Source organism: Macrobrachium rosenbergii, chromosome 10 (assembly GCF_040412425.1).
Source record: "Macrobrachium rosenbergii isolate ZJJX-2024 chromosome 10, ASM4041242v1, whole genome shotgun sequence".
Taxonomy (NCBI): domain Eukaryota; kingdom Metazoa; phylum Arthropoda; class Malacostraca; order Decapoda; family Palaemonidae; genus Macrobrachium; species Macrobrachium rosenbergii.
The window spans coordinates 12,935,069-12,954,527 of NC_089750.1; the positions used below are offsets into that span (position 1 = coordinate 12,935,069).

Here is a 19,459-nt window from a genome sequence, read left to right on the forward strand (position 1 = left end):
CGCCTTGAGTGTTAAGGGCATTTATAGTTAGTTATAAACTGTACTCATTCCAGAATGAAATGAGCTCTCCGATGGGGCTGTTTGGGTCCTCTCCACTGTTTAATCTCCGCATAGATGCCAAATCTATAACATCAACAGAGTGATAAAAACCATTTTTTCCCATAACAGATATCAAACATCATCCTTTTCGTTACACAGAATTCTAAGTCAGTTACATAGGTTCACGATTGATAGTTTTTTATGTAATAACAACCGGAATCAGATTTTCTATCAACATGGCATCTCATTTTGGCGCTCTTGCCAATATTTCAAACAGCTCCACTTGCGTTTAAATCCACGGATAAACAGCCTAAGACTGTCTCCATTGGGCACTTTAAGTGGTCACGGTATGTTTGGAGGCATTTCCCCTTTCTACAGTTGTCTTGATTTCTTAATATCGTAGGTAAAGAATAAATTAGTAAGCAAGGAAATATGAAATAAAGTATAACATAGAGTAAATTGGACGATTGAGAAAATAAACAATCGCATGTAAACAGATAGTAATGATAAATGTACATCTGCAAGCAGTGACAAAATAGTTAAGATTAAGGTCGCCTTGTGCCAGCACGGGATCTTAGAGAGAGCGCCAGTTCAGTATACAAACAGCCTACCCCTGCAGTTACTTACAGTAGATGTAAATACTGCATGATGCTTCTTGTCTAGACGAAAATGTTAAATATTTCTAAATGGGTTATACATACAAAGGTAAATCTGTAAAAAATAAGAAAAATGTTACTGTTCATAGGTTGTGGAGAAGAAATGGACTGAAGACAAATCCTAAGCAGGGTGGAGTAGGAAGGAGATTAAAATACCTGGAAATGAAAAACAACCCCAATATCGTAACTATAGCCTCAGGGTTCGTCTGGAAGACATTCAAAGGTCTGTCAACTTGTTGTTTTGTAAAATTGACACAAGGCAGATCTTTAAACGCCACGCGAGAGAGGTCTCTTCGTGCTTGGTACAGTATAGTGGTGCATAACCTGATAACATTAAAACGCCGGTACTGAAAACATTAACAGAGAATTTAAGGAAAACTCGAACCATTCCCTCCACGTTTTCATGAATGAAGTGACATCGAAAATAAAATGTACCTTGCGTTCATGGTAATCGTTGAAAGCGCACTGTTGATAGACGTGTAGGCTATACCTATGCAGGGGAGATTACCTAAGTTGCGTGACGCTGTGAAAACTGAAGGGGAAAAACAAATGGCTAAGGTTGGACTTGCATGGGGAGAATACAGAACAATAAAAAAAACTAGTTTGATGAGAAAAACGATGATTAACAGACAATCTGGGTAGCATTAAAATGGATATGACTTGTATTGACTTTTTGGCCTTAGGAACTCAAGTCTCCCAGATGGATTCAGTGATCACGAACTAGCTGAGTGTCCTTGAATTTTGTAGAAAATAAATTGGGAATAGTTTTTGAAAAGTTGAGTCGGTTTAGTTCTGAACCTGATTTTGGAGTAAGGCTATAGATGTTAGTATTTTTAGGTTTAACAAAGCAAAGCAAAAATTTGACAACTGACACGATGCCAATGTGAGTTTGTTGAAATAGGTTTTATCATGACTTACTGATGTAATGGTGAAAATTACAGATACCAGTACCTTAGTACAAGTTTCCTATATTTGAGAAAGTGTTTACTTCCTCAATTTAGGAAGTATTTGAAATGTGCATTTTATCTAAACTCAAGTTCATGTAATCCTGCTTTCACTCGTATGTTCAAAATTTTTATGAACTTCTGGAAAAAAAATGTTCACCCGGAAAGGGTGCAAGGCTTTATTATCGAATAGGCAGCTTACAGAAAACCGTAGGTAAATCTGCAGAAGAGCTCCGCACTGAGATATCGTTTATTAATAAAATTTGACGGATCAGTATAGAAAATGGTGTGTATACTGCAGGACAGGTGAGATAATTTGAGAAATTTACCGTCTTTTGTTGGTTTTTACGTTCATCCCCGAGGGGACTAGTAATAAACATGACGCCCCGCCAGGCTATTGTATAGAATTGCCAAAATGTATTGTACAGACTATTATTAGTACTCCAAGGAAATAGGTCACCACTCCTGTTTTATATATATGACTGGATTGCCAAATATACTTCCAACATAGGGGAACCCTGTATACATACGACGCATTTTCTCCATAAACATTTAGGATACAAAATGACACTAGATGTTCTTACCACTGTGAAGGAATGGATAGCATTTAAGTAACAGACCACACGAAAAAAATATAAAACAGAATTTGTTGGCGGCGAAGTAAAATTAACTTTGGTCACATTTTGGCGAGAATAAATATTCTAGTCCTCGTTACTGAAAACGTGGGTATTTCTAAGAAAGATCTCCGCACGGAGATATTGTTTATTAATGAAATTTTTTGACTGGACAATATAGAAAAGGGTGTATATGAATGATGCTGTATATGTGAGATAACTTGAGAGATTTTTTCCGAAGAAATTTACCGTCTTTTGATTTTGTTCTTTACGCAGAGGAGTTCCGTGGGACGCCTTGTTTAGCACAGCCCCTCAGGGATGAGCGTGAAAACATAAAAGACGGTAAATTTCTCTCATTATTTCCGTAAATTTCTCAAGTTATCTCACCTTTATTGTGTTTTCTACAACTTTTTCTGTATTGTTCAGTCAAGAAATATCATTGATAAACAATATCTCTGTGCGGAGCTCTTCTTAGAATTACCAAAACGTTATTAATGCTGTTGAACTGCTAATTCTCAGTACTCCAAATATCCGGGTTACCAGACGTCTTAGAAATATAGCTTCTTTTTTAGAATATCTTGTTACTTCTGTCATAAGTAGCGGACTACTGCATCCTTCTCATTCTACCCAAGATGCTACCTAAGAAGCTTCAAAATAACTAGAACGAACAGCAATATTGAAGGGTGCTACACTTTGATATAAAAATTGTTTGTTGCCCTCGTTGCCTATTAGGGCTTAAAATTGTGCTTCAAGCCATCAAGACTGTCCATAATGTAAAGAATCTGCTATGCATGACGTGGTTGTTGAATGGAGTAAAATCAAAACTGCAGGTGATTTGAAGTAAGCTTGAGACAAGAAGCATTTCAATTGTTGGTAATGGAGCTTTGACTGCCCCAAGATATAGTATAATAAGCTTTTACTTGATTCTGTAACTGGAAATAGTCTTTCAAGGAATAATTTTTGATAGCGTGAATTTGGCAGCTAGTATGGTATTCACCATATGACTCTTGAATCATCACAATTGTGTCCACTACAAGAATTTGCAGTTCCCAGTTAAGTAGGATCAAATAAGAAGCCTGTTGTGAATAATGATTAAGAGTAAACTAAAATGAACTCTTAGATATTTGGGACCATATGCATTGTAGCCTGGAGTTTTCAGTTTTAAATTGAAACTGCCAGCTAGCAATCTCATCCAAGGTAGCGTAGTTGCAGACAAGGGAATACTTATTGTTTGCCAACATAAATTGCATGGTGTACTTTGATGCGTTGTGCTCTGCCCATTGTTTATTATCCAGTCTTTAGCATATATTTTTACTTACCTTATACCTGACCATAACACTTATGTGGTAATATCTCATGTAAGTAATGGGAATTTCTATATTCTACCATCCAAGTATAGTAAAATTAACTTCATTAAAACTTGGTTACATTTTTAAAACCGCATTAAATTTGGTAATTGGAATGTGGGGCACTGGATTTTTTTTTTAGTAGACTAGTGGGGCGTTTAGCTCCATTTATATCTAATTCATTCTCTTCCCGTTGGGGAGTGGTGCTAACAGTGCACCTCATGCGGTGCACTGTAGGCATTACTTAAGGTGCTTTTCAGTGCCCCTTCAGTCCCTAGCTGCAACCCCTTTCATTCCTTTGACTCTACCTCCATTCATAATCTCTCTTCTTACTTAAGATCCTCTCCTAACAATTGATTCGTAGCGCAACTGCAAGATTTCCTCCGGTTACACCTTCCAAACCTTTTTACTATCAATTTCAGTTTCTTAATTTGTATTTTATTTTGGACTCCTGTTTTATAATTTATCACATTGACACATCATTTAATTCACATGACTGCAACTGGTTCTGTACACAATGATAGTCAAAGCTTAGGCCGCTTGGATGGGGCAGAAGTTTTCAGACTATATTTTAAAAGACTAAGCTAAAGCAATGTTAAGATAGTTTTTTTCGCATTTGGTTACGATGGATACATTTGCCAGCCTTTTGAGCAGTATGCTTTTATAGTTGAAATAACATGACCACAGTGACAGTGTATCTAAACAGATTGTTTTGTTGAATTTACTAGTGGTGAAATTGCCATGTAATATCATGGTATGAGGTTTGTGCTCTTCTAAAAAGTGGCTGTAGAATGAGCAATCATACTGCTTCATATGCAGGCCTTGTATAAAAAAGATAAAAAGCCATAAGCTTTGTGACTGTATATATTCAGTGCATTACTAGCAAGTCATATTGTAAATACTTATACTGTGGCAGTTTTACATAGCGTAAGCTTATTCGGTAATCAACTATGTATCTTTGAATCAAAATCTACCATACTACAGTTAATGGCCCTGCCCACCCGCTGTGACTACTCTTGGCAGTCATGCATTTCCCAGCTGATATTATGCAAAAAATGCCCGTTTACAACTTCACAACAATATAATAAAATATCACAAGGCCAGTCTGTTTTAGGAAGTGAAATCTGGCAAATACGAATGTCATTGAGGCTGTGATCAGTTCAGAGAGTGAAGACAAGTTCACAAATAACAGCCAAGGTCCACATTTACTACTATGTTCTTCAGTCAATTTTAATATCTCACTTTGTCATTCACATTAAATTCATTTTCGTTGTGCTACTCCCTGTGGGCAAGATGTGTATATTTATAGAAAATTTAAATTTGGTTGTGTGTTGCCAGTTACTGTAAACTTATTCCCACCAGTATAAGCCTCTAAACGCATTCTATTCTGGACATTTCAGTACTCTACTGATGAAATGGTTAGTATAGCTTTTATCTACTTTCTTTAGTAGTGTAGGCTACAGCAATCTGGAAAGGGTTTACAAAGAAATACTACAATTTATTCAAATCAGTGCTATTATTTGATAGGTTGAGAATAGTGTGTGCATTGGCACAACCAAGATATGTTTTTGGTCATTCAACTGGTAATGATTTTTTGAAAGACAAGTTTATTTTTTACCAGGCCAAGACTTGCTTTGACACTATTTCCAATACCTCTTTTTCTTCCTGCTGCGCATTATTAGCTTTGCAGAGAATCACCTTGGTACTGTAGGGTTTGAGGTTATTACTTTTACAGAGAGCACCATGTAACTAGCCTAATTTTTTCTAAATTATACTGCTGTGTACTTTAACCTTGCACATAATGCACGCTGAGTTATGGAAGCTTGCTTTCGAGTGAATTGCACTTGTGCATGGTTTATTTATTTTGGACAGCCTTAGAGTCTGGTGGTATTTGGCCCATCAGGTGGCTCTTGTCAATTTAGTCTCGTATAACTTGTTAGAGTGTTGAACAGAGTTTTGAATTATTTAAATGAATTTGTGAGGCAATTCTTCAATCAGGATATTCTGTGAAGTCAGATACAATTATCAGATTTGTATAATTTTGTAAAAGTTGAGTGAAGTTGAATTCAATATACATTACTGTATAGCCTTTTATTGCTGATGGGATAGGTTACTGGTGATGGGAGGGGTAAATGTTAATTGAAGATTAGCTTTGTTAGTAGAATTCCATTTAGACTTGGCTGTTCTGCAGTAACACTTAAAAACTGAAGTTTACACAAGAACAACAGCTGGAAGTTTTGGGGCCATATAGATAAGGTTGCTGGCTCAACATTAACGGGCTTGTATTCGATGATGCTCCAAGGTGTTTGGCGTCAATGTTTTTGGTTGTTGGGCCTGCATTTTATGAGCCTATGGGTTGTTGGGCCTGCATCTGGTGAGCCTGTAGGCTGTTGGGCCTGCATTAGGTTAGGCCATAGTATGTTAGCTTGCATTTGATGAGACTATGGGTTGTTGAGCTTGCATTTGATGAGGCCATAGGTGTTGGGCTTGCATTTGGTGAGGCCCATAGGTTCTTTGCCCTGCATTTGGTGAGGATGTAGGTTGTTAGACCCGCATTAAAGGCCATTGGTTGCTGGGCACACATTCAGTGAGAGTTAGGTTGCCTGTGTTCAATGAGGTAATTAGTTTTAGGGTAAAAGTTTAAAAACTGCATGGAAAACTATTGACTGCTTCAGAAGATGGCTTTACGTGCGCTATAACCTTTGGAATTCATAACTATCAAATCAGTATTTAGATTTTTTTGTACTGCTGATGGCCTCAATGTTCTGTAATTCACATATATAGTACAGTATGAAATCTTAGACCTTATAAAGTTACTGAAAAAATTCTTATTTACAGAACCAAGAGACATGCTATGGATGCAGCTGAATCCCGTAATCATTTGGGCAGCGTGAACAGATTTGTTAAGCTACCCCTTCAATCAAATGTAAACCTATGTCTGCAGGATGGAGTCGAGACTGGTATTTGAAAGGAAAATGTGGTAGTAGTTCAAGACTCCCTTTCTGTCAAATGTAAACCTTTGCCGGGTGGAGTGACAGGTAAATCAAGAATCCCTATATTTAGAGATACTGTAATAGTATTTGAAATGAGACTGTGGTGTTAGTTCAAGGCATTGATTGTAAATTAGAAAGTTCACACTGGATTAGCTCCAAGCTGTTGATAAAACTGAATTATTTATGTATCGAGTATTTTAAACAATTTAACACACTAAAAGTTTATTAATTTGTGGTTGCAACCAATTTCAAATAATCCTAGGATGAGTTTACACATTAGTACATCCTGCGTACTATCGTTGAATTAGATATAACTTGGTGCTACTAAGATTTAAGCGACAAGTCACGCTTTAATTTGAGGTTTCGATTTTTTGAAAACAGCGTTAAAGAAAATGTATTTCAAATGTGATGAGTGCAGAAATCGCTTTAGTGACTGTACTTGAAAACTATCCGAAATTGAATCACTAAACACCACAGACAAATTTAATTCGCAGTGTAGAATAGCTTGATGCATGCGTATTGGAGACTTAATCAGCTTTTTAAGATTGATATAGAAAGGGATAAATTATCAATCGCACCTGATCTTGCAGTAAGATTATGGTATGATATAGAAGGGGATAAATTATCAATCGCACCTGATCTTGCAGTAAGATTATGGTATTTTACTAAGATTGGGATGCATTGTAATTGGTAAATATTCTGAACTTTATCATTTTCTTGTATCATGAATTGACAGTATGTAATGACAGGTAGATTTTAAATGCAGGATCCAGTGAAATGTGTCAATGGCATAGCAAGTGATGTTCTTGGTGCATTGAAGTCTGTCAGCTTGGCTTTACAACGCAAGTGGTGTCGAAAATTTAGCTTGTCGGAATTTAGTTTATTCTGACATCGAATCAGTAGTCCAAAGCCATTATGGTATATTCTAGCATACAGTGTTCTGGTTCTGCCCATGCAGATTATTTTTTGGCAATTTTCGTATTGTATAACCATAGCATGCAAGTGTGGTTGACTGTAGAAATTCCTTGCACTGATGATAGTAATTTGTGGAAGAATTCATGCATGATGCAGCTTATTTGACTGTGCAGTAATTGAGCTTCACACTGACGACCAGTGGGAAGCAGTGGGTGGAGTTTGTTAAAATCTTGTCATTCCTGACCAGTATGAGCGAGTTTAATCTTCACACTTCACACCACCAGTATAAGATTGATTCATGATTAGAATCACATGGAGTATGAAGCTGATTTGTTAGTAATCGATGTTAACACAAATAAGTTGATAACATTTAGTGGTTAATCCAACTGGCCACAGTTTTAAGACCAGGCATTGATAAAACTGGCTTCAGGTTTGGTCTAAAGCTGTGACTGAAACATTAGTATGATTCTTCAGTTTGAGACAGACGTCATTTTTGTGGACATTGCTGTGCATAGTTATGGGTTTCAAGTTGTTACAACTAGGTAAGCCTGGACAGTAAAAACTGGGAATATGTTTTAAAGTTTTTTTTAATTTCTACCATAACTATTCTGTTTAGGGTAGTGGAACACAAGCATTTCATTAAAGTGCTTGGAGAGGAAATTAACTCGGAAGTAACCATACCCATGGAGTTAAGGCATTATACTTAGAATAATCCTGACTGATAATTTGCACATTGGAAAGTTTATTACTTGTAATTTTCTGGTGTCCAAAGTTTATTAAATTTTAGATTAAATGCTTTGAAAATGATAGTTCAATATTGAAATATCTTAGGCATACCAGTCTACGAATTTTATTGCTAATATTTTTAGAATATCAAAATTTTCAGGATGGGTAAGCTTGTTGAGAATTATGAAAATGGTACATAAAAAAATTGGCTATTTTCAGAGGTTGGGCTTGTGTACCTTAGTTTTACCAGACCAGGGATGGGGCTTACTTTACTGAAAGTGTGTATTTGTGCTTTCAAGTGAGCTGCATAGAATACTTTTATGTCTGGAGCAGGATTTTATGCAATTTCAGTTTAAAAACAATGAAAGTTGCAGGCACAACTGATAAACTTAGCCTATGAAAGGTGTTGGCATAACTGATAAACTTTCAGGAAGTATCTTGTACTTTGTTCTTCACTAACGCAACTTTTTTTTTTTTTATTTGGTAGTAGATTTAATCAAAGTACTTTCTACTAAGTAACTTAACATTTTTTCTCATTATATGCTTTTTCAGTTTAACTAAAATATTTTTCTAATTATATACTTTTTCAGTTTAGTAACTAAAATATCATTTCAGGATGGGATCCAGCCTGCTTGAATTTAATATGACTAATCGTATCACAAGACCCAACTGTACTTCTGAAATATCAGCTACTGTGTAGGAGCCGATCTGTTTTTCTGGTGATCTCCGTACTTGGCGTTATTCTTCAGTCTTTCCCATTCCCAGCCAGTTTGGGTTTTCAGCAGCAACCAAGCAGAAGCAATGTGTACACAGATGTAAAGTATTGATAACTTAGTACATTAGGCAAGAGTTGTTAAAGCTAATATTTGTGTGCTTATTTCAGTGAACTATATTGCAACTAAAGTTTTATCGATTCATAAACAGTATTTGAAATCCGCTATTAAGAATAACAGCTTTAAGAAACAGTCGTACTATGCACGCAGATTTTTCTTTCAGTATATCAAGTTACTGTGATAAGCTGAATTTCACATGTCAAGAAGGCCAGTGCTAACTAGTAACTGATGAAGCAGAGGTCTATTTGCGAAATACAGGCGAAGGTCAAATGTAGGTTAAGATACGGTCAAATTTTAGGGGAAACGAGAGTGAGCATTTTATAAACTAAGCTTGTCTATATACAGGTAATTTTATATACAGGTAATTAGTATAGTCTTATCATTGATTCTGTCAGTGAGGAAATCAGATGCAATAAACCTAGTCTTTAAATAGAATTAATGGGAAATCTTCTCTGTAGACCTCAGTTCCATAACATTAACTTCTGGAGTTTTACGTGTTCGTTGTAGGCTTATGTTAGATAAATTTGCATTCTACATTGGCCATTCAAAACAAGGTAGCAACCCATGAATGTTAGTGTACTTTTAAAATTTCCGTATTAAGCTAGCTAGATTAAGGAAAACTACTACTCTGTGTGATACGTGGATTCATCCAGTAGTCCGTTAACCAAATAGGAAATTGATTGTACCGTCTCGATGCTTCGAAAATGAACGTACAGTGAAAATCAGAGCAAACTATAGAAAGTTGGGCAGGTTGAGAACAAAATAGAAAAGGAAACTTGCTAGGCTTAATTTGCGCAGTCATGAAACGTTTCGTGTGGTCAACGTAGTTAGCACTAGGCTGCTTGGCGTGAAATTTAGCATATTATGATAACGTAATCTATTGAAAGAATTAATATGCACTTTAAGACTGAGATGCATTAAGGAAACTAACAGCTTTAAGAAACAGATGTTTTGATCAAAACATTAGTTGAAAGTTCACTGAAATTTTTTCTGACTGCAGTTTTCAAAAACCATAAGTTAAGTATTTTTTACATTTCTGCATTTATTGAAACTAAACTTAAACTCTCCTCCTCAACAGCAATCCAGTTGAAGTGTTAATGCACTCCAGATTAGACATTCCGCTCTTAAACGGAAACTAGAGTTTAATTACTGAGGATTGTTTTGTTTTATTTTCTTTATGGGCACTGCATGTTTTATAACTTATCTGCCATTATTATTCTTACGGTATTGAAAGGCCGATCTGTATGTAATTTATGCTTTACTCCATTTTTCAAACATCTTGGATCAAACAATTTCGTATAATATCTTGGATCATTAAGTTTACGGTACTGTTGTCTCCAAAACTAGGCTATACCAATGAAAACCTAAAAATTCAGCAGAGTATTTTCTCTATATCCCTGGAAGAGTTAGTAGCGATTATCTGGTTTCTTGCCGTTCAATCTACAGAGAACCACAGGCAGGCAGTCTGGCTGTTCGACATTTCGGGTTAGTATCAGACAATAGGCTGAGTATGTCTGGTTCTCATCATGAGCTCGTCACTGAGGAAACGTTCACAGCCGACGGACGCTCTACATCCAGAACACAAGGCACTACAGGGAATATCTCCCGTTTCAAACGCTGGTGGGCTTATCCGTGATTCTAAAATCTGAAGAACTGTTTTCTAATTATCAACAAGCTTGATCGTTCTGGTTCTTAAGGACGTGCCTCTTGCGGTGTACATTTTTGAGCCAGCAGATCTGAAAACATGAAAAATCACTACAAGAACGCCTCACACCAGGTTCCCTGAATTTTTATATTCCCTTAAGTACTCTGAAAGTCTTCAAAGCAATGTTTAAAGAACAAAGTTTAATTTCAGCAAGCTGGAAGATTAGATATAATACTTCATGTAATAAAATACAAAATCTTAGATTAGATATAATACTTCATGTAATAAAATACATTAGATTAGATATAATACTTCATGTAATAAAATACAAAATCTTGATCCCTATGATAACACTAAAATTGACGACTACCATACAAATTAGCAAATGGTGTGATTACTTGCATAGTGTATATGAAGAGAACCTAACTCGGACGTTAAAATAAAAGTTTATGAACACTGTACTTTTAATCCGAACTACCACAGTAATTTCAAGACTTGCTATCCAGAAAAATTAAAACATCACATTTAGATTTAAGAAAACTTTTTGTTCTTTTTCTTTTTAACCAAATCTAGAAACTACAGATAATCACCTACATAGCAAACATTAAAAAACAGTCATTTACCTTATTTTTGAAAAAATAGTTCGAAAGGTCACTCCAAAAGTCACCGACCACTAACTTTTTGATCTGCAGAAATATGATTTTCCCTGGAATCAAACGAGCAAATCCTGGAAAGGAGTAAAAATTAATCGACTACACCATCATGCAGAGTTGGAACTAATTTTGAGAACAAGAAATAATAGGGTTTATAAGTCTACCATCATGCAGAGTTGGAACTAATTTTGAGAACAAGAAATAATAGGGTTTATAAGTCTCAATTACACATTTTCAAGAAATAATAGGGTTTATAAGTCTCAATTACACATTTTCTAAGTACAGAGAACTGGACACCAATGAGCTTTTAAATGTTGTAGAAACTATTACAGTTTTTAAACTTTTAAATGTTGTAGAAACTATTACAGTTTTTAAACTATCTTTCAAAAGTTCACTTGCACAAGAATTTCAGTTATCTCAAGGAGCCGAATACAAACATCGATTCAGTCTTAAAATGCAGACACCCTGAAAAAGAATTTATTACGTCTTAAAATACGGGACTCCCTGAAAAAGTAATTTACTCTATTTACATAGTGTAATTGACATTAATAATTAGAGTACAAATTAAAACCAGAATTTTTAAATAATTCAGTTACTCAGTACTTTGCTTTAAATTTTGTCTCATTTTCCATGGCTTGGGTGTATTTTCGTATAACCTTTGGCCACCCTTTTCAATCTTTGTGATGGGCCACTTGATACTTTTTAGTTTGGGAGTTTTATACTATGAAAAGTTACAGCTTCAAGACTATAGAAACAATTACCTCAACCAGAGTAGGGGATCGTGAATGCGTGCGTTCTTGCACGTGGTGGAGAGAATTATCAACATTATTACAATTGAACAAAATAATTAAACAAAAATCTAGTACTTACAGTTTTCTACAGTACACAACTCTGTAATTACGAAGCCTCACTTGACAATGTCGGGCGAGATAACAGTCGCTTGGACCTCCATTAAAACCAGATGTCCATAAAATAACGATGCCTTCAATTTCACCACCTCTGAAGAACATCTGAAAGATATTTCATATTTAGAAAACGTTTAGCATTTAAAAGTATGCTACTTGAATCCAACCAAACTTAAAACACTGAAAAAAAAATTTAGTTATTCACATTTTTACTCCAAAACCTTTCCCTTGGCTGTTAACTTAATCACTCAGCAAAATGAGAAAGTTGCTCCATTTCCGTCTTACAACTTGAACTACACTAACTAAAGCCAAATTTCAGCCTCTCCATAAGCTTAAAAGACTGGTTTAAAAACTATGACTCCAGTGATAATCAAACTAGTATACCCCAAAATCATATTTAAAAATATTTTGTGAGAATACCTTCATTGCTAGTAAATTCCTACTCGACCTTAAACCTCTTAAGTATGACACTGCCCTTACTCTGCCCATTTACTTGTTTAATATAATGTGCATTCCAAATATGAAGTTACATAAATACTTTAAAATTCAAGATTAAGGTGGAAAAAACTAAACATCCGAATATGAAGTGCTAGACAAATTGACAGGTTAGTACCGTTAGTTAACAGAGTTCAGGATGGTAAGCCACGGCCATATAACCAATATATTAGTAAAATAAAAACCAAAACTTTCTATTTTTATCCTCTCAAAAATATTTTTCACTCTCTCTAAAGCAATTGACGCCAACTTGCTAGTTGTCGACTAGTCTGCCTCTCTCAAAACAACCTTTAATCTATAAAGTTTATTCATGCTCCTGCTCATAATTTACTAGCACAAATTAATATAAATCATTTAGTATCATGCTGGTAGCTACAACTTTACATTTCACTTTAATAGGTAGTTGGATCGATGACTGCCTATTGCAATTTGTTTTCTAACTCGATATAAACAATGGAAATTTGTAGCTTGAAGAAACGGATCCTCTGCTAAAATAGTCATATCAAAACCTTTTAAAGGCACTAAATATTCTTTTCAAACCTTGGAACTCCTTAATTTAGGTGATGACGTATAACTAAGAGCCTATGGGCTAGTTACCATATATGAAGCAGTAATGTTAATATCACCAAACACCTGCTATAATGCTGAAATAAAATGAGCACAGTTTTTGAGATATTGTAACAACTAGTTACCTATGCATGTCTTAAGAATTCGACGAGACTACACACTGTTACAAAAGGATTGAGGTATTCCACAAATAGTGCAGGAATATACGAACTAATTGAGACAAATTTATGTGGTTTTGCAGTTTTCACTGTCTATTGAACTTAGGCCCTCTGTCCCCAAAAGCTAAATGAATGCCATATACTCGACCTTAACTCTACAAGAATTTTTTTTTTTTACTTTACCCTTACCCCACTAAACCGAGGTTATCCCCCTCAACCTCACTGTACCAGTAAAAAGTTGCCATCAGTGCATTTTACTAAAGTTAAATTTCATACCTTACTGAAATGGATTTTATTTTGGTGAGACGTTGACAATGTCCATGAACTAATTCTTACTTCAACTCAAACTCGGGACTTATTGTAGTCTGTATTCCAGTCTCTCGGTTACAACCAGAGTAAATTGCATCTAGGTGAGTGCATGCAGGCAACCGGCCAGCTTGGAGCGCTATGCTGTAAACCTAACCAGCAGGTTAAAGGTACAATAAGTACATCATCAGTGTGAATGAATAAAAAGACCTTTAGAGGTTGAGTTTCATATCGTATGCTATCAAACATTCACAAACCTAATATGTAACATTGTCCATCTGCTCAATCTTCGGATTTGGAAGAACTCAACAATACCAAAGACTTCGTTCTGACAAGTCCCAGCTTTTGACTGCTCCTCAATGGGTATTTTTTTATTTTTTTATAATTGGGCAGAAACACTACTCCTAGCATTTAAGTAACTAAAGCATTGTCCAGAGGTTCTACAACAGATTATCACAATACATTCCGACCAGGCAATGTCACCTTTAAGATGTGGTGGAAGGGCTGCTGTTATATTAAGCTGGCCTTGTTCGTTCCAGTCGCCAGCTTGCAACATTACCAAACATTTTCTGGTGATTCGTGGGCTTTAGTTTTCTCATTTAATTCAGACGTAAGGATTAGTTCTGAAGGCTAGAAATTAAGAATTAGGTATTCATTTACCATTCCTATGCCCATTACCTTACTTTCCCCTTCATGCATCACATCACAGCACAGCAGTCCAATGCAAGATGAAAAACCTCCTCTATAATTATAAGCACTTAACAAATTGTCGCTCAGATTCTTAAGCAAGCTCGTATTCTGTTGAAAGTATTATATTCTATACACAGGGAATGTACAGTTTGGGTAAAACATTTATTACATCAATTTAAACGCCCTGGAAAAAATAAGAGACTATCAAAATACTTATTTTGATCGTTCCATTTAAAATTTACCTACTTTGATCTAGTACCCTCGCAATCCAAGACAAGACCATGACCTCTATCCTGGGGATCTTTAGTGTACAATCTTTCAAGCCACATCCATCGTCTTGGATGTTCAATGCCCTGGAGCACTTTAATAGCACGATACCCTGTTCTACACTTTTCTCGGCGAAGGTGGGAAAGCGAGCGATTACGTTTGTTCAAGACAGCCTATACTCATGTAACAACATCCATCGGTTTTTATATAACGGATACAGGTGTAACCAGGCCTTGCGGTTAAGACTTTATCGAATTCAATGCGTCTAACTAAAATTTCATTTTTGCTGCCTTCAGAAGAACACGTCATTAATTCGTAGAGAAAAATGAAGACTGCTTCATCCCATAACCATTCCCTCTTAAATACTACAAAATTAGCTTACGTTATACACAAGGCTTATGCCAGTGGCTGTTTCCCCGAATTTCCCAAGGATTATACAAGATGGCCATTAATTTAAAATATAAATTGATCCTTACAAATCTTTTGGGCAAATGTTCTGCGGTAATCTTAAGATCTGCTGTGTCCCTCCAGCTTCCTTCGTACTCAAGTACACAACTTTATTACTTTACATATATACTTAAAAGTTCGGAAAGTCAATTTTCGTCTATGGACATCCTTTCAAACTCTGAATTTAGCCATTGCTCTTGAAATCTATAACGCGTTTACACGATCTGACGCAAATGCCGCTTAGTTTACTTTAATTGCAATTAATTCGAAAGTTTACACTTGGTCCATATTTTTTTGGCATCTAGGGCTACTCTCCGCAGGTGCAAGCGCACACATACTTGCATACATTAGCAAAGCAAACTTGCCAACTAAAAACTATTCATTTACTAATTAGCTACTTCCACAATCATTGTTTTGAAGGTCCCGTCAATCTGTCATATGCTAGTAATATGACACGATATCATACACGCCTCCACATTATACGTGGGCTCTAATGACATTTACCATTATTTAAGATCTGTTAAAATAAATTATGGTTCACTAGCAACACTAATATGTATGTCCAAAGTTAATAATGCATACTACAGTATCACAAATCTATTACCTGAATGTTAAGCATTTACATTATTTCAAAGTGTTCTTTCACGAATGCTTAACGAAATGAGATTTTTAAACGCTACAGTTTGTACCAACTAATTACGACAGACCAGTTCTGGCTGCAAAATATAGTAAAACAAAGTTTAACTTAGATGGAAATGGAAATAAAACCCTGCACAAAATTTTCAACATTAAAATGTGAACGGTACCTATAATAGGAGAAATTTGTGAATTTTAGGCTATAAGCAAAATTATTAATTTAAAAAATTAATACCTTCATCGGTGGATTACAACGTAAATACCGAACGAATATCCACACAACCATGCTTTTAAATGTTCCACAGTAACTGGCCACTCTATCCTGTAAAAAAAATAAAAACAACAGCAATGCCTGAGCAATAACAGGTGTTTGGGATTTTTTTTTTGGTAATTCCAAGCCGGCTGTCCGCGGTGAACTAGACTATGGCAATTGACGTTTTTCTATGTTATTTTACTTGTTTTACAAGAATTTAAAGTAATATTTTGTCGGCCGGCTGTAATTAAGCTGTCATTGACCTTTGAAGACTACGCGACTTGAATTGCTTAACGCAGGGTAGGTCTAAGCCAGCATTCCGCGGCAAGCCCCCCCCCCCTCCATAGCTAATACGGCAAAATTGTAACCAGTAAACACCCCTAAAAATACCAACATAACGTACCCTAGAGGTGTTTACTGGTTACAATTTTGCCGTATTAGCTATGGTGGTGGTGGGGGGGGGGGCTTGCCGCGGAATGCCGGCTTAGACCTACCCTGCGTTAGGTAATTCAAGTCATGTAGTCTTCAAAGGTCAATCACAGTTTAGTTACAACCGGGCGACAAAATATTACTTTAAATTCTTGTAAAGCAAGTAAAATAACAGAGAAACTCCAATTGCCACAGTCTAGCTCACAGCGGACAGCCGGCTTAGAATGACCGTTTTTTTTTAAATTATAGTTAGCACTGAAATCAGCAAATGACCTAAAACAGATTTTCTCTCTCTCTCGATAAATATGATCTGGCGTGTAAAAAGTTTACGCAAAAGTTCACGTAAACTAAATCCTATGAAAAAGTCTTTTAATTTGTTTTCATTACCCCATGTAAATAAGCTAACCAAACGCAAAATATGTGGTATTGATAATGCTTAAGTGCTACTACTTTATGACCACGTAACTAGTCGTGAAGGATTTTCACCTATTAAAAGCCTATTCCCAGAATACATCAGACAAGCTGCTTGTTGGATAGGGCTTTAATGCATCAAATGGGGACAGGAGAAAACAACGAAAATGGTCTATAAGTCTCGAATAAGAGAACAGGGAAAATTATCCGATATTAAATTCCATGGCTCAGTCCAGCAGGTGTTACACAAGGAATGGCCTGGCGCCTACTATGCTTTCAATTTTTTTAGTGTTCCTTAATCAAAACCTACAGATAATTAAATCATTGTGTAATTCAGTATTTGGGTGTTCCGTTCTTCAATACATAACTGCTACCCTAGTACCGGCATTTTCAAAACACCCGGCTATACCAAAAACATTCAATAATCAAAAGGTGTAAAGAAAAAGACAAAAACTGAAGTACCGCGTTTACACCAATGCAAATTTTAAGCACTCGGCTTGGATATTGGAAGGGCACAAACATAGGCCTCTTTGAAACAGATCATTAACCTGGTAAAGAACTGCCTGCCTATCCATCAGCTCTTGTACAAATAAATATTTAAGAAAAAAAAAAACTTACCAAATACCGCATGTAACCCAAAATAGCTAGCTTCACACACAACCCAAATCAAACAAACCGGTGGCTTATTCTGTAACCAGAGTTGTATAGTACACCGCCAGAACCCAAGGACCATGAAAGACCTCAAGACAATTCGGGATCCTTGAAATATACCTGCTTCATGTTCTGTCTGCCTTTTTCCCTTATCTTGCGACAGTAGTTTACAAATTGGAATCGATAATTATAAACACTGTTTTATTTAAGGAAAACTTAAGGGAAAGATAGAGAGCGGAGGGGTTGTTAACAGAAATTTAAAGGAGTTAACTTTGTATTCATTTTTACGAAAAAATGTCAGATTTACAAAATATTTTAAAAGTGTAAACATCACCCGTTTTGTAGTCTACTTTTTTTTATTCCAGCTTACTTTTGATACCGAATTACTGTTTAAAACGACAGATTTTTTTTATAAATATACGAGATAAACTTCTCCATTTAACTGGCATTATATTTTATTACCAGAACTCATTAAGAAATTGGGTACCCTCTTACTAGTATTTACAATTCCGATGAAGGGCAAGAGATAGAAAAGAAATTATAACAAAAGAGGGTTTAAACTTAACTCCTAACCAGAACCTTATTTCTAGTCTTTGTTACTGCCCTTTTTAAAATTAAATCGTTAGCATTTAGTATTCTCCTAGGTCTCATGTATTTTTCTTACTTGAATGGTGGATTAAATTGTAGTAAATAAATCTTCCCAATAAGTTCTTTTCATACACAGATATATGAATAACTATCTGATAAATAATCCTACAGAGGAGAATTTGATGTATTTCAGCATAGCATGGCTTACTGCAAATAAAATAATAACGAGTGAATAGGTAACATACTCAATGAAATTTCAGGGCTTACATTGTGGTCATTTAGAAAATGTTATGATTATTTTGGCCCTTATGGCAAATCCACTAGAGAAAGGCGGGGCCAGCAGCCATGGTAACTGTCGTGGCCGCTGTATTCGTTTTCTTTTCTCCATTAGCTAAATTATAGAAAACTGAAACGCTCGAGTAACGTGTTTATAAATTTACCTGCACCTATCCGACAAAGCCGCATTACAGCAACTAGGGCATTGTATATGTATATATATATATATATATATATATATATATATATATATATATATATATATATATATATATATATATATATATATAGTATATATATAATGTATATATATATATATATATATATATATATATATATATATATATATACTGTATATATATATATATATATATATATATACTATATATATATATATATATATATATATATATATATATATATATATATATATATATATAGCCTCGGACAGCCCGAGTCAGTTAGAGCAGCAGCTTCGGACTTCATAGAGGTTTGTGGCACAGGTTCAAATCCACAGCCGACCAGTCAGAAAAGTGGACACTTTGCTATCTGTGTAGACACCCTGGGATTATGTATGTAATCAATGGATAGGTTTGCTTAAAAGCAAATGGGTGTTACAGACTAATACACACACAAACAAAGCCACTCCAATAACAGACACCTCACACGTCTCGAACTGTCGACCTAACCGCTCAACGTCTCCTCACTGCTGGGAGAAAGGGAGCTGGTGATAGGTACAATACATGTATACGCTACCGGGGTCTAAGCGATGTCGGGCAGGGAAGCCGATCGAGACTGCGGTCTACCCCTAAAGCCAAATCAATGTCCTTCAAAGAAGGCATCGTGCTTACCCCTTATAAAAAAATTGGAAAAAAGCATGTTAAAAAGAATATATATATATATATATATATATATATATATATATATATATATATATATATATATATATATATATATATATATATACAAATAGAATATAGAATTCAGCCAAAGGGCAAGTGCTGAGAACTATTTAG

General features: G+C 35.5%; 2 protein-coding genes across 2 annotated transcripts in view; one reads left to right on the forward strand and one right to left on the reverse strand.

Annotated features, from left to right (window-relative positions):
* LOC136842494 (esterase E4-like) overlaps positions 1-10,441 on the forward strand; it is a 58,289-nt gene extending 47,848 nt beyond the window's left edge. Inside the window, exons 14-15 of the transcript XR_010854236.1 lie at positions 6,438-6,637; positions 8,849-10,441. The gene's annotated coding sequence lies outside the window, so the exon portion shown is untranslated. The remainder of the gene's footprint in view (positions 1-6,437; positions 6,638-8,848) is intronic.
* Positions 10,442-10,668: 227 nt separating this feature from the next.
* LOC136842497 (uncharacterized) lies at positions 10,669-17,634 on the reverse strand. Its single transcript, XM_067109876.1, has 5 exons — positions 17,547-17,634; positions 16,071-16,157; positions 12,235-12,374; positions 11,335-11,438; positions 10,669-10,802 (listed from the first exon to the last, which is right to left on the reverse strand). The coding sequence occupies exons 1-4, from the start codon at positions 17,556-17,558 to the stop codon at positions 11,375-11,377; spliced, it is 303 nt and encodes a 100-aa protein (XP_066965977.1). The 5' UTR covers positions 17,559-17,634; the 3' UTR covers positions 10,669-10,802; positions 11,335-11,374.
* Between the last annotated feature and the right edge of the window lie 1,825 nt (positions 17,635-19,459).

Excerpts from the sequence above, each read along its gene's own strand:
- LOC136842497 (XM_067109876.1), bottom strand. Across the intron at positions 12,375-16,070 it reads GTTGTAATCCACCGATGAAG|ATGTTCTTCAGAGGTGGTGA; the intron begins GTATTAATTTTT and ends AATATCTTTCAG. Across the intron at positions 11,439-12,234 it reads GTTGTGTACTGTAGAAAACT|GATTTGCTCGTTTGATTCCA; the intron begins GTAAGTACTAGA and ends ACTCCTTTCCAG.